The sequence below is a fragment of the Artibeus jamaicensis genome, unplaced genomic scaffold, assembly GCF_021234435.1.
Source record: "Artibeus jamaicensis isolate MK-2021 breed Jamaican fruit bat unplaced genomic scaffold, CSHL_Jam_final scaffold_369, whole genome shotgun sequence".
In the NCBI taxonomy this organism is placed as follows: domain Eukaryota; kingdom Metazoa; phylum Chordata; class Mammalia; order Chiroptera; family Phyllostomidae; genus Artibeus; species Artibeus jamaicensis.
In genome coordinates this window covers 39,345,120-39,358,017 of record NW_026522042.1, presented here as the reverse complement: position 1 = coordinate 39,358,017, position 12,898 = coordinate 39,345,120, and the positions used below count along the sequence as shown (strand labels likewise).

At 35.7% G+C, this 12,898-nt stretch overlaps 1 protein-coding gene across 3 annotated transcripts in view; it reads left to right on the top strand.

The window, feature by feature from the left end:
- The window catches only part of SREK1IP1 (SREK1 interacting protein 1), a 31,181-nt gene extending 21,169 nt beyond the window's left edge, over positions 1-10,012 (top strand). For all 3 annotated transcript variants that reach the window (XM_053657307.1, XM_053657306.1, XM_037150767.2), the window contains 2 exons: positions 4,995-5,067; positions 7,618-10,012. In XM_053657307.1, the coding sequence (XP_053513282.1) occupies positions 4,995-5,067; positions 7,618-7,807 (263 nt within the window). In that variant the 3' untranslated portion in view covers positions 7,808-10,012. The remainder of the gene's footprint in view (positions 1-4,994; positions 5,068-7,617) is intronic.
- The last annotated feature ends 2,886 nt before the right edge of the window (positions 10,013-12,898 follow it).

The window sequence follows — 12,898 nt, the reverse complement described above, 5'->3', positions numbered from 1 at the left end:
CGCTCACTCGCTGCTGTGCATGCAGGTCTTCAGGAAGCTTGTGGAGGTTCCAGGCTGTGTTCTGAACTTCCTGAAGAAACTTTGGAATTGTTCATGGTAGTAGCAAATATCTAAAGACCCGTTTATGTTGTGATATGCATAAATTTTGGTATTTACAAAGAAGCCAAGAAATTCAAGAATGTGGATTCTTAAATTAATTAGCAATTTGCCTGGCATTAGAAGATAGTCCTCTCCTATTTCTCTCCTATTTCACTCCTTAATATTTTGCAATATTCTTTTTGTTTAGTCTGGAAAAGAAATGTTGTATTTTGATGACATTGGGATTTTTGGGTCTAGTTTGGTTTTCTTGGCTTGTTTGGTTTAAGAGAATTTTGCGCTAAATTTATAATTGATGCTATTTAAAGATTGTTGATACAGAAAATTGCATTAGAGAAAATACCAAAATCAGGTAGTTTCATGTTGCCATAATTGTCTCTCTCCTTCCGTTTAGTAACTGCTGGAATAAAATTCAAATGAATGACTTACAATAGTGGTCTCAGGCTTTATGAAGATAGGGCTTAAATGAATTCACACAATGATTGGAGTAAAGCCTATTTATGACTCAGAATGTACTTTTTTAAAGACAGCTATTTGCTAAGTAGTTGGCAGATACAAGAGGGAATAAGAAATTTAGATTAATGGACCTGGGTTTGAAACTGCCCACCCAGCTATTTAAAAGTAGCTGGAGTAGCTACAAGCCTGGTGACAGGTTTGCAAACAAAGATACAGTAGCTGAGCCTGCTTGTGCTGCTAGGACAGATCTTCCGTTCTCCCCAAATCTCTGTGTAAGTGCTGGATCCTAACTTCCAGCTCCTTTGTGTTGCTTGGAGACCCCCACTCCTGCTGATCATAATGAGTCATAAGGCTGATTGTGTCCTTTTCCAAGAAATTATTATTTTGAAAAAACTCATATTCTTTTTCCTGCTATGCCCATGTACATTTTAACATCCTGTCTCAGAAAGAACCTTGAAGAATAGAGGTGGAATAGTTCTCAGAGTGGTAGTGTAGCAGCACCGAACTCTCTAAAACAAACTTTTGTGTCCAGTGCTCGCATTCTCGTATCCTGTTATCAGTACTGCTAGTTCCTGAGGGTGTACGGCTCAGAATAAGTAGTTCTTCAATCCTAGGATTATTTTGTCTTTATTAGAACTGATTTCTCTATGTAATCTTTTTTCCCCCATATTTTTTTATTGTTGTTCAAGTATAGTTGTCTGCATTTCCCCCCACACCTCCCCCCAACCCCAGCCATCCCCAATTCCCACTCTTGATCCTACCCTCTTTGGTTTCGTCCATGTGTCCTTTATAGTTGTTCCTGAAAACCCTTTTACCTCCCCCTCCCCATTATCCCCTCCCATCTCCCCTCTGGTTATTGTCAGTTTGTTCTTAATTTCAATGTCTCTGGTTATATTTTGCTTGCTTGTTTGTTTTGTTGATTACTCATCTCTATGTAATCTTATCTGTGACTCCTTATTCATCATTCTTAAATGGACAAGGAAACGATCCCCATAGCTACTGTTTTCTTTGCTTAGTTACTCACAATCTCTCATCTTTTTAACATGTTTACAATTAGTCATTCTGAATTTATTATAGCTACCCAAAAAAAGACAGCTACTCAAGAGACAGCTAAAGTACATATTTTAAATATTTTATTTCTTTATTTTTAGAGAGTGGGAAAGAAAGGGAGAGAGGGAAACATCAATATGTGGTTGTCTCTCACGTGCCCCCTGCTGGGGACCTGGCCCACAACCCAGGCATGTGCCCTGACTGGGAATCAAACCTGTGACCCTATGCTATGCAGTCCAATGCTCAATCCACTGAGCCACATCTGCCAGGGCTAAAGTAACTTTTAATGTCAGATCAAGTACAAAGAATATTGCTATGGATAAAGAGTTTGGTTTTTTTTTCCATAATGATAAAAGTGTCAGTTAATCAAGAGGACGTATAAATACTAAGTGTTTACAGACCTAAAAACAAAATTCAAAATTTATGAAGCAAACCCCTGATAGAACTACCAGGGAAAATTTTTGTGGATACGCAAATCTACAATTATAGTTGGAAGTTTCAACACACCTCTCAATAATTGATAGAACAAATAGGCATTATATCAGAGAAGATATAGAAGACTTGAATAACATTTCAACCAATTTGACATATCTAGCAATTATAGAACATCTTACCAAACAACAAAATATACTTTTTTTTCCAAGTACATGCAGAACATCTACCAAGATGGACCTAATTCTGTGCTGTAATTCAACTCTCAAGAAATTTTTAATGATTCTAGTTATTCAGAACATATTCTTTATCCACAAGAAAATTAAATTAAAAATCAATAACAGACCCTGGCCGGTGTAGCTCAGTGGATTGAGCGCGGGCCTGCGAACCAGACAATCGCGGTTCGATTCCCAGTCAGGGCACATACTGGGTTGCAGGCCGGTTCCCTGCAGGCCAGTTCCCAGCAGGGGACACATGAGAGACAACCATACATTGATGTTTCTCTCCCTCTCTCCTTCCCTTCCCCTCTACAGATAAATAAATAAAGTCTTTTAAAAAAATCAATAACATAACTTCCTAGAAATTTTCCAAATGTTTGTAATTTAACACACTTCTAAATAACCCAGGGGTCAAAGAGAAAAAAAGAAAACAAAAGGAAGTTAGAAAATATTTTGAACTGGATGAGAATAAAACCACAACACAGCATTTATGGAAGGGCCTAAAGCAGCACTCAGGGCCTTAGACAGACTCACAGCACTAAATGCCTGTATAAGAAAAGACGAAATGTCTCAAAGTCATAACTTTCAGCTTCTCCTGTTACACACAACAAAGAGAAGAGTAAATGGCACCTGAAATAGGCAGAAGAAAGGATGTAATAGAAGTGAAATAACAAAATGGAAAACAAAAAAATAGAAAAAATCAATGAAACCAAACACTGTTTTTTTTTCTTTTTAAAGATTTTTATTTATTTATCTTTAGAGGGGAAGGGAAGGAGAGAGGGAGAGAAACATCAATGTATGGTTGCCTTTCGTGCGTCCCCTGCTGGGAACTGGCCTGCAGGGAACCGGCCTGCAACCCCGGTATGTGCCCTGACTGGGAATCGAACCGCGATTGTCTGGTTCTCAGGCCTTCACTCAATGCACTGAGCTACACCAGCCAGGCCAAACGCTATTTTTTTTTAAAAAATCTGTAAAATTGAAAATTTGTTATTCAAACAGATCAGATTTTAAAAAGTCATTAATTATCAATATCAGAAATTAAAGAAGTGACAATAGGACAGATTGTACAGATACTAAAATAAGGGGATATTGTAAACAACCTGGTGCCAGTAAATTCAACAACGTAGATAAAACGGACCTGTGAAAGACACAGGGTACCAAAACTTCCAAAAAGTAAATGGAAAAGGGCCTGCACTTATTAGAGAAGTTAAATGTTCAGTTTAGAAATGTCCGTAGCTGATTGGCTTCTTTCATGAATTTTAGCAAATATTTAAAGGAGAAATAATACCATTTCTACATAAAATCTTATCCAAATTAAATAGGAAGAAATAGTTTTCAACTCAATTTTTAAAACCAGCAGTACCCTGATAAAACCATATTTTATCTACAAGAAAACTACTCACATAAATATAGATACAAAGAGAATTTTAAGCAATTAAAATGATTTTAGCAAATCAAGTCCAATAATATGTAAAAATGATACTATGTTTTGACCAAGTAGAGTGTATCCCAGTAAGATGAGATTTTATTTGACATTCAAAAATCAGTCAATGTGATTCTCCATTTTTAACAGACTAAAAACTCCTATATGATAATTACAATATTTGAAGAAATTATTTGAGGAAGTCCATTTTCCATTTCTGATAGAAATTGTTAGCAAACTAGGAATTTTCATCAACCTAATAAAGGATGTTTATTTTAAAAAACTGACGAGATCGGGCATTTTCAGGATGGTATGGCCATAGGCAAAAGAAAAAATATATAGGACTTTATGTAGCAAAGTTTGTATAAGTGATTGTATGTGTACATTTGGTTATGTATAGAGAAAGGAAGCCTAGAAGAATGCACACCAAATTGTGTGCCAAAAAAAAGTAAGTTAGAGAACAGTGTGTACCCTCTTCTTCCAGGACACCAATCACATAAATATTGTCTGCTGTTATCGTCCTGCGACCCTAGAATTCTGATCCTGGGACCCCATGACCCCAGTTTTGTATGGAAAAGAAAATTAAAGAACTGTACTTGATTGTATGGTTTTGTTTTTTTAAGGCTTGGAATGGTACCCAATCAAAAATTGATTTGCTATAGGAATTAACATTAAAAGTACTAGAATTTTTTACTCAGTGTACTTATTAGTATTTGAAATTTCCATAAAAAGCATGTAATAAAAATAATCAATGGATCTTGAAGGCATTATGCTAAATGAAATAAGTCAGAAAAATACAAATACCATATGATGTCATTTGTCTGTGTGATCTAAAAGGAAAGAAGCAAATTGTTATGCTCATAGATACTGAGCACAGATGGATGGTTGCTGGAGGCAGGGTTGGGGGCAGAGGTAAAATGGGCGAAGGGGTCAAACTTTCAATTGTGAAATAAATAAGTAATGGCAGTGTAATATGCAACATGGTGACTAGAGTTAATATTACTGTATTGTATATTTGAAGGCTGATAAGGTAGATCTTAAATGTTTTTATCAAAAGAAAAACTATTTTTGTAAGTATTTATGGTGACAGATGTGAACTAGATTTATTGTAGTGATCATTTCGCTATTTTCAGATATTGAAAAAACTAATATCACATTATATGTCAGTTATACTTCAGTTTTTAAAAAATCAGGAAAGGGAAAATTGATACAAGGAATGTCTAATATCCTAACCAGTGAAAATCATCAACCAAAATAAAAAAATGTAACCATATCAGTACATAGACCTATGGTGACCTGATTCTTTCCCATCAACACAGGAATAAATGAAGAGGAGGAGAAGAAAAAAGAAAAAAGCAAAGAGAAAACCAAGTTGAAAAAAAAAAGGAAAAGGTATTATTTTAAACATCATTTTTTAAAAATCAGGACTGTGACTCTAGGATGGATTACATTGTTTCCGGTGTAGTCTAGTTTAACTCTCTTTTCCTCAAACAGAGTTGGATGCCTAACTGTTTCAGTAAAATAACAGAAGTCCTTCTTTTCAGGACTCAAAAATAAAATCAACATTTAGTCACTTTAAATGTTCTTTTTTTGAGCAAATCAAGAATAAATAACACCCCTGCCTTTTATATATTCTAGAATTTTAAGTTTCAGAACATCAGCCAATCTTTTAATGGAATATATGTCTAAATTCTTCACATACATATTTGTCTTCATGTGTATGAAGTCGGAGATTAAATATTTGTATTTGCAAAATATTATTGCCTTGTCTAAAAAAATAATTGGTTAATAGGATTTATATACACACATGTCATGCTAAAAATTCCTTCAGGTCATTCAAAACCTTCATCAGCTACCTGTAAATTTTTATATCAACTCTTTTAACAATTAGCTGGTTAAAGAAATAGATCAACAGAATTAATGAGCAACGTTTTTCATGGTTAATGAGTGCAGTTTCCTTCATACTAGAGCAAACATATGCATAGAGACATTATTTACCGCATTTACAGCATTTGGCAACACCAGTTTGGCTTTGGTGGTAGGTTCTGCAGATCAGGTGCTGTCACTGTGTAGTTCTTATGGAGCATTTAATATATACATTTCAACACCTCAGCTCTTTTATAAATTAGAAGTTAGCTTGCTTTCAAGTTCTAGTTCAATAATAATCTTTAATGGAAAAACTAATAGGAAGGTAGACTCAGTGTATTGTGTGGTCTGACTAGTACATTGTTGAATTACTGGCATTCCCACTGGAAGGTAGATTGCTTATAGGAAAAGTTAGATTATCTCTTCTTTCAAACCTAATATACTTGTTTTGTAGTAACAGATTACTTATTCTAGCTTTTCTCTCTTGGGCCTGCAAACCTCAGACAGCCTGAAATTATATGAACTCTTCCAGGTACACTTACCAGAGGTAATACCACCTAATAGAGTTACTGTACCGAAGTCTAATGTTTTGCCTTAAAAATGAGAATCCAGAACCAAAAATCCAAAGGGAAAGAGTTGGGTAGGCAGAAAAGCAGCTCTAGTCAGAATCCAAAGGTCACACAAGGTCTTTAAAACAGGAAAACAAAGAAGAGAATAATAGAGACAAAATAGAGAAGGAGACTGCATTAAAAATAAGCTACTGAAATGGCCAGGAGTCGTAGGTAAGTAGGCAAGAAGGAGAAGGGAAGACAGCAGTGGGGGCGCACCCCAGTCACAACCTGCAGGCTCACCAGTTTGCTTTTTCTCCTCTTTGTGTCTGCGTCAGATTTTTTTAGTTGGGGTTTTAACGTCTCATGTCTAGATCACTGAACTAGCTCTTGAGATGCCTATTTCATTTTGAACTAACTCAGTTTCTGTCTTTTACACATATTTGGGGTTTACATATGGGTAGGTTGTTACACATTTCATATAGATTCTGAAGAAAGAGCTTTTCTGTCTTTTGTTTTTTATTCTTTTTTAATATTAGAGGAAGGACTTCTACAGTTTTTCATTCAATTTAGTATTACAGTAATATTTTAAAAGTTTAATGACACATCATCCTCATTCATCTATACATTTAAAAGTATCTTTTTTGCAGTGAGTGAACATTATTTTGAGATGAAAGTGTTCATCTGTATCACTCGGCGTCTGGAGGAATCAAGTACTTTAACTTGAAAATCAAAATAGTTAATAAATACTTTTATTTTATTAATTTTCAGCTTTTATTCATTTATACAGAGGTACATAATTATAACCCTTTTTATAAATATAATTGCATCCTTTTGTGACTCTTTTAAGAGACTATGCCAGTGATTTTCAATCAGTGTGCCACAGAATTTTTACAACATGCAATACCTGACTATTAAGTCAGGGGCACGGACCTCTTTTCCCTCAAATTGTCAAAAAAAATGACAACAGCCAACACAATAGCTCTCCAGTATAAACAAATTAAAATCATATCTATTTTTGTCAGGACAGCAAAAATAATATATTTTGGTGTGCCACACAATTTTAGTAATTAGTGTATGTGTTCCATGAGATGAAAAAGGTTGAAATTGCTGGAATATGCCAACAAATTACTTCATGCACAAGTGAATTGTGTGTATAATGAGGCTTGGTAAATGCAGCTTAGTTTGCTTAACAAGGTTTTGAAGGGTATGAAGGATGAGAAAGTGAAAAGCAGAAAAATAATTTTCATTCTTACCAAAATTTAAAATTATGTAACTATAACTGCATAACTTATATACCAAGAGTTGAGCAGAATAGAGATACTTGTTTTGTCAGTTTCTGTGGCCAAGTAGCAAGAAATTCTAAATTCAGCATTTTAAGAGAATACAAGTGTACAAAGCACATTTTGACTTTCTTTGTTTATACCCCAGCCTTGCTCCAAGAAGGATTTAAGGCAGATCAAATCCATTTAAATTTACCTATCAGCCATAAATGCAATCATCAGTCAGTGTATATTACTGCCCATAGGTCTTACTCATCGAGTTCAGCTGAAGAGGACACTTCAAAACAAAAGAAACAAAAATATCAGAAGAAAGAAAAGAAAAAAGAAAAAAAGAACAAGTCCAAAAAGGGGAAACATCACAAAAAGGAAAAAAAGAAGAGAAAAAAGGAAAAGCATTCTTCCACCCCTACTGCTTCTGAAGTCTCCAGAAAGTAACTGAGACTGTGGCTCAAGCCATTACATTTAAACGTTGATTTTGAAAATCATTTCACCTTTCTTGGAATTTGCTATATAATTTTGCTTTCCAATAAATCACAGGCTTGTCCAGATAAACATTTTTTTTCATATATAGGACCATTATCCTCTGGCAATATATTTTTAATGTACTGTGATTATGAAGTATTGAATTAGTCTTGCTACTTGATGGCCATGCCACAAGTATGATTATCTATAGATGCAAAACACATCAGTTTTGGTATTTGTGTCTCCATGTTTGACTAGTATTTTTTACTTCCTAAGTTGATTGTAAATGGCTTTACTACAGGCTACATAGGTAATCTACCTGGCCGGTCAGTGAGTATTCCTGAATCAAGTGTCTGCCTTCCAGTGATACAGCAAGGTAGGGGAGGATGCTTCCCTCTTGACACTGATAAACTGAGTAGATTTTTATATCCTATGATAATGTAAGATAATATTCTTCACTTGTTTTTTAATCTCTGGCTTTTTTTTAAAGTCATAGAAGATGAAGCTGATTTATTGATCTTGACAAGGACTTTTTGAATGAATGGTATCAACAGGAAGAGGATAATGAAAATATAACAAAGTTTCATTGTTTTATGACATGCAGCTAGTACCTGCCTCCTTTGTTTTTATAACTATGAAAATATTTCTTCCTCTTTAAAAAGACAAATCTAGTTCAGCCTGTTAGTAAGTCTCACAGAGATAATGTTGTGTTGGGCAGGATTTTTAGGATAGACTCTGGGGTGGTTTTACAAATGTGCCATATTGGCATGTCTCAAAGTGATACCTCAAACACAGAACTTTTTATTGAGAAAGATGACAGCTAAATCTTCATTAGAGCTGACTTTTGTTGTATCCAGTATATAAATTTTATGGAGCTTGTTTCTATATGAGTAATGTGGAAAATGTTTTATAAATGTGAACATATTTATTTGTCTGAAATAATTTGTAGTTTTGAAGCAGGTTTCACACTGAATTTATGGTTTCATAAATGACCGGTTTGGAGTGTTTCTCTCTGTTATTTCAGTCATAAACCTCAGGAGCAGTGACAAAAATTTAGGGTTAAGAATTTCATTCTGTACTTTTTAAAACTTCAGAACCAGGGAGTTGCATCATGAAAGTCTTTATATAACAATGGAAATTTTATATGGGTAAGAATTTGCAAACACATAGTAGATATAAGTGTGTTTTACATTTTAAAACACAATGATCAGTGTTAGTTACTTTGCTTAATATTCAGGTATCACTTATGCCCATAACTTAATACTTTTCATTGTAGCAGCATCAGAAGTCAATCCATTATCAGTGCACAGTACCAAAGATGGCAGGTACCTCACTGTGGTGCAGTTACAAATTTTCAAATCGATAACCTACAGACATGGCTTCAGATGAATTCATTATGGTGAAATCAGGTAAGTACACATAACCACACAGGCTGGAAAGGTGTACTCATTCTTTCTTCACCCAACACCCCTCCCTGGCATGACCTCAGTAAGCTTGGGAGAGCCTCATAATTCCACTTAATATATGCTTACCATGCTCAAGTTCAGGGATGCCACACGCGCACCCATCCTGTACCACTATAGCCATGGCAGCCTCACACCGATAGCTTTTCCATGGCCAATTTTAGTCACAGGGCCACAGAAAGAGATTGTCTTCTTTAAGTTAGGTATAGTCAGTTCTTTGGAGAGAAACACAGAGCTATTAGGTTTTTAAAGGCTCATTTTGCCATTGCTTTATTTTATGTATTTTTGAAATCTGTATTTTCTGAAAATACAGGTCTTTGGCTATCAACATGAAAAAAACAGTAAGATTAGCTTTTTAAATGATTGGAAAGTGCTGTGTATAAAGGGTGGCCTTACCCCACTGAGTGTGTAACATGGTTCAATACGACAGTTGAGTGAGCAGGGTTAATTATCTGTAAGTTTTGTTTGTGTTAGTTGTCAAGATTACAGTTTGGCTAAGTTTTTTCACAATGATGACTCGGTGAATAATGGTTCAGAAGAGTCACATAAAATCCAGCTGCAATTAACTATATTGAATGCAAATTAAAAGATTTTAATGCTCAATAATTATTTCCCCCTGGAAACAGTCTTGGAATTATTCTTAAGTAAATTTTTATCATATGAGAGTAGTTTGTGAAATATCTCATCTGAATAAAATAAATTTATTTTTACTCAAGTCATTTTCTTTTAAAGTGATATTACTATTATTGGGCTTGGATACAAATCTCACTAGTATATTTTGGAAAAATTAGTAAAATTTCCTGCAGTATGTAGCAGAAGAAAAAGTAAATTTAATAGAAAAATCCAACAAGTCCTGGCCATTCTCACCACCTGTGTGACTTCCAGCAAAGTCATTTAGCATCTCTGGGCCTTGGTGTTTTTCATCTATAACATGTTGTACCAGATTATCTCCAAGGTCACTTCCAGTCCATAGTATATATGAGTATTGATATTTTAGTAAAATTCAAGTGGTATTACTCGTTTTAGAAATATCACAGATAAGCAGTAGCAGTCTGTAATAGTAAAGGTTGTATGTACTAATACCACTGTTCAACACATTCAACATCTATAAGCAGATAATCGATATTTGGTTTACATCCTTATTATCCAACATATGTCATTTTCACCAGATGCAGACATAATTCTTGTTTTGAATTGTGTCTGTAACTGCATTGTCTGAACACTTTGAGGCAATTGCTTTTGGGGCGACAGACCTATTCCTCACACACATCCCTATTTTCTCCATATCATCTGTTAGCTAAAATCCCTTAGATGAATCCCCATGCTTCACACTTAATACACACCTGTTTGTGGTTCTCTGAGGCCAAACCATTAGTAAGTGAGCAGTGAACAAACTGTGTGTGTCTGTATTTACTACTCTCAAATTATAGAACCCTATGTCACTTTCAATTAGACTAGGTTGAAGAGTTATGAATAGTGTTCATAAAAATGCCACTGTATCCTTTCTTCAACAAACCTTTATTGAATGCCTAGCATGGCAAACACTCTATACTGATAAGTACTGGGCATACAGAGATCAGAGACTCATTTTCCCCCCCTGGAGATGTTCGTCATTTACTTGTAAATAGAAAAAGCAGAACACATCATACCAGTGTAGTAGTATTGAACCCAACATGGGTTTATAGAAACACAGGGGGGTATTGTCCTTAGACCAGAGAAGTTAGAAGAGGCTCCTTAAAGAAAATAGTACCTAAAATGCATTTTTTGAAAAAGATTCAATTTACTTATTTATTTTAGAGAGGGGCAGGGAGGGAGAAAGAGAGGGTGAGAAACATCAGTGTGAGAGAGAAACATCAACTGCTTGTCTCTCAGACATGCCCCGACCTGAGACCAAACCCATAACCCAGGTGTGTGCCATGACTGGTTATTAAACCTGCACCCTTTTGCTTTTCATGATGACACCCAACCCAGTGAGCCATACCTGTCAGGGCTGAAGTGCATTTTGGTTGAGGGGGAGGGTGGCAGTTGTGGCAGTTTCTGATAGAGTGGGCATGCTGGGAATAAAAACCACAATAGAGGCTGGAGGGTGTGTGTGTGTCAAAAATTAACAAGCAATAAGATTTAGGGGACATGACGGCAGGGAGGGATTGAGCAAGATGGAAAAAGGACTCATGGACATGGACCACCGTTTGGTGAATAATGGGGGGGGGCGGGAAGCGGACTAAATGGTAAGGGACAAAATAAAATAAAGATTAAATTAAAAAATAAAATGAACTAAAAGATTCGAGGCACTCATTTTAGGTTCTCAGGAACAAAAGGAGGAGGTCTTAGCTTCTGTTTTAGGGAATTTGTGTAAACAGACACCATGAGAGAGTTTTAGGGAAAGAAATGTCTTAATTGGGGTTTGGTTTAATTCATTTCATAAATCCACAAGTAAATCCACTCTAATTTCATAAATCCACCTTTTAGAAGGTGAAATTGCTCTCATTAAATGGCCACAGAAAATAAGTTGAATCTTTTCATACTATTATTTGTACTCCCACTTTTCTCAGATTTGATTATTATCGAAAATTATGATTTGTCTCCTAAAAACACATAAACCTATTGTATTCTTTATCAGCCCCACTCTCAGAATTACATGCATATGTACATACTTTTAAATGTACTTTGTTTTACATTTTATTTTAGATTATTTTTACTGACAAATTCTGTTACTGTGTTAGTATTTGTTATAGCCAAATAAATCATTTAAAGTACATCTTTCAGTGTATAGACTATGTTATAATTTGCTAAGGCTTCTTGCTTTTAACATTGTGTCTCAATCTATGAAGCACAGCTGCTCCAAAGTAATAGACACGCACCTGTTGGTCCCCTGGGTGAGCCCTGTGGCTCTCAGGTAACCTCGCCGCACAGGGCGTGCTCCAGGAACTCCACCGGATACTAGTGCTGGGGTTCAGTCTTCCTGAGCAGTTGTCATTCACGATGAGGAGGTTTTTAGGCCAGCGTGATGCTAATCTTGCTTGTAAAACGCAGGGTCTTCTGACCTCATTTATCTTCTCCCAGCTCCTCTGAAACTGGGCAGTGCCAGAGAATCGGGATGCATCTCGCAGAGCACACCCATGATGCACCAGCCGTGCGCGGCTCCATGCCTGCCCCACAGGTTAGGAGTCTGGAGATCATGAGCATTTTGCTGGACTTAAGTCTAAGTTTCCTACTTCTTGTGTCATTTATGACCTGTGCCCTTCCCTGTGAGCGGCAAAAATAGAACTGTACCAGTGCCTGAACTAAACGTAGCCCAGATTTTCACCTGAGACATCTAATGGGTAATATCATGATTAATATCTGGGTATTAAAGATAGCCGATTTCCTAGGATTTTTTTTTTTTCCAAATCAGGCTGGCTACAAGATGAAGTACCACAAATGCTATATATGCTCCACAAAAAAAAGGAAAATTCTCTGCTTTTGTGATCACTTAAAAGGTGATTTTTTTTAATGGTAACATTTTAATTTCCAAACTTCCCATGCACTGTAAGCAATTTTAATATTTAAACATTGACAAAATTGTGCTTTTTTGAACATGAAATGTAACAGGCAGTAGAAT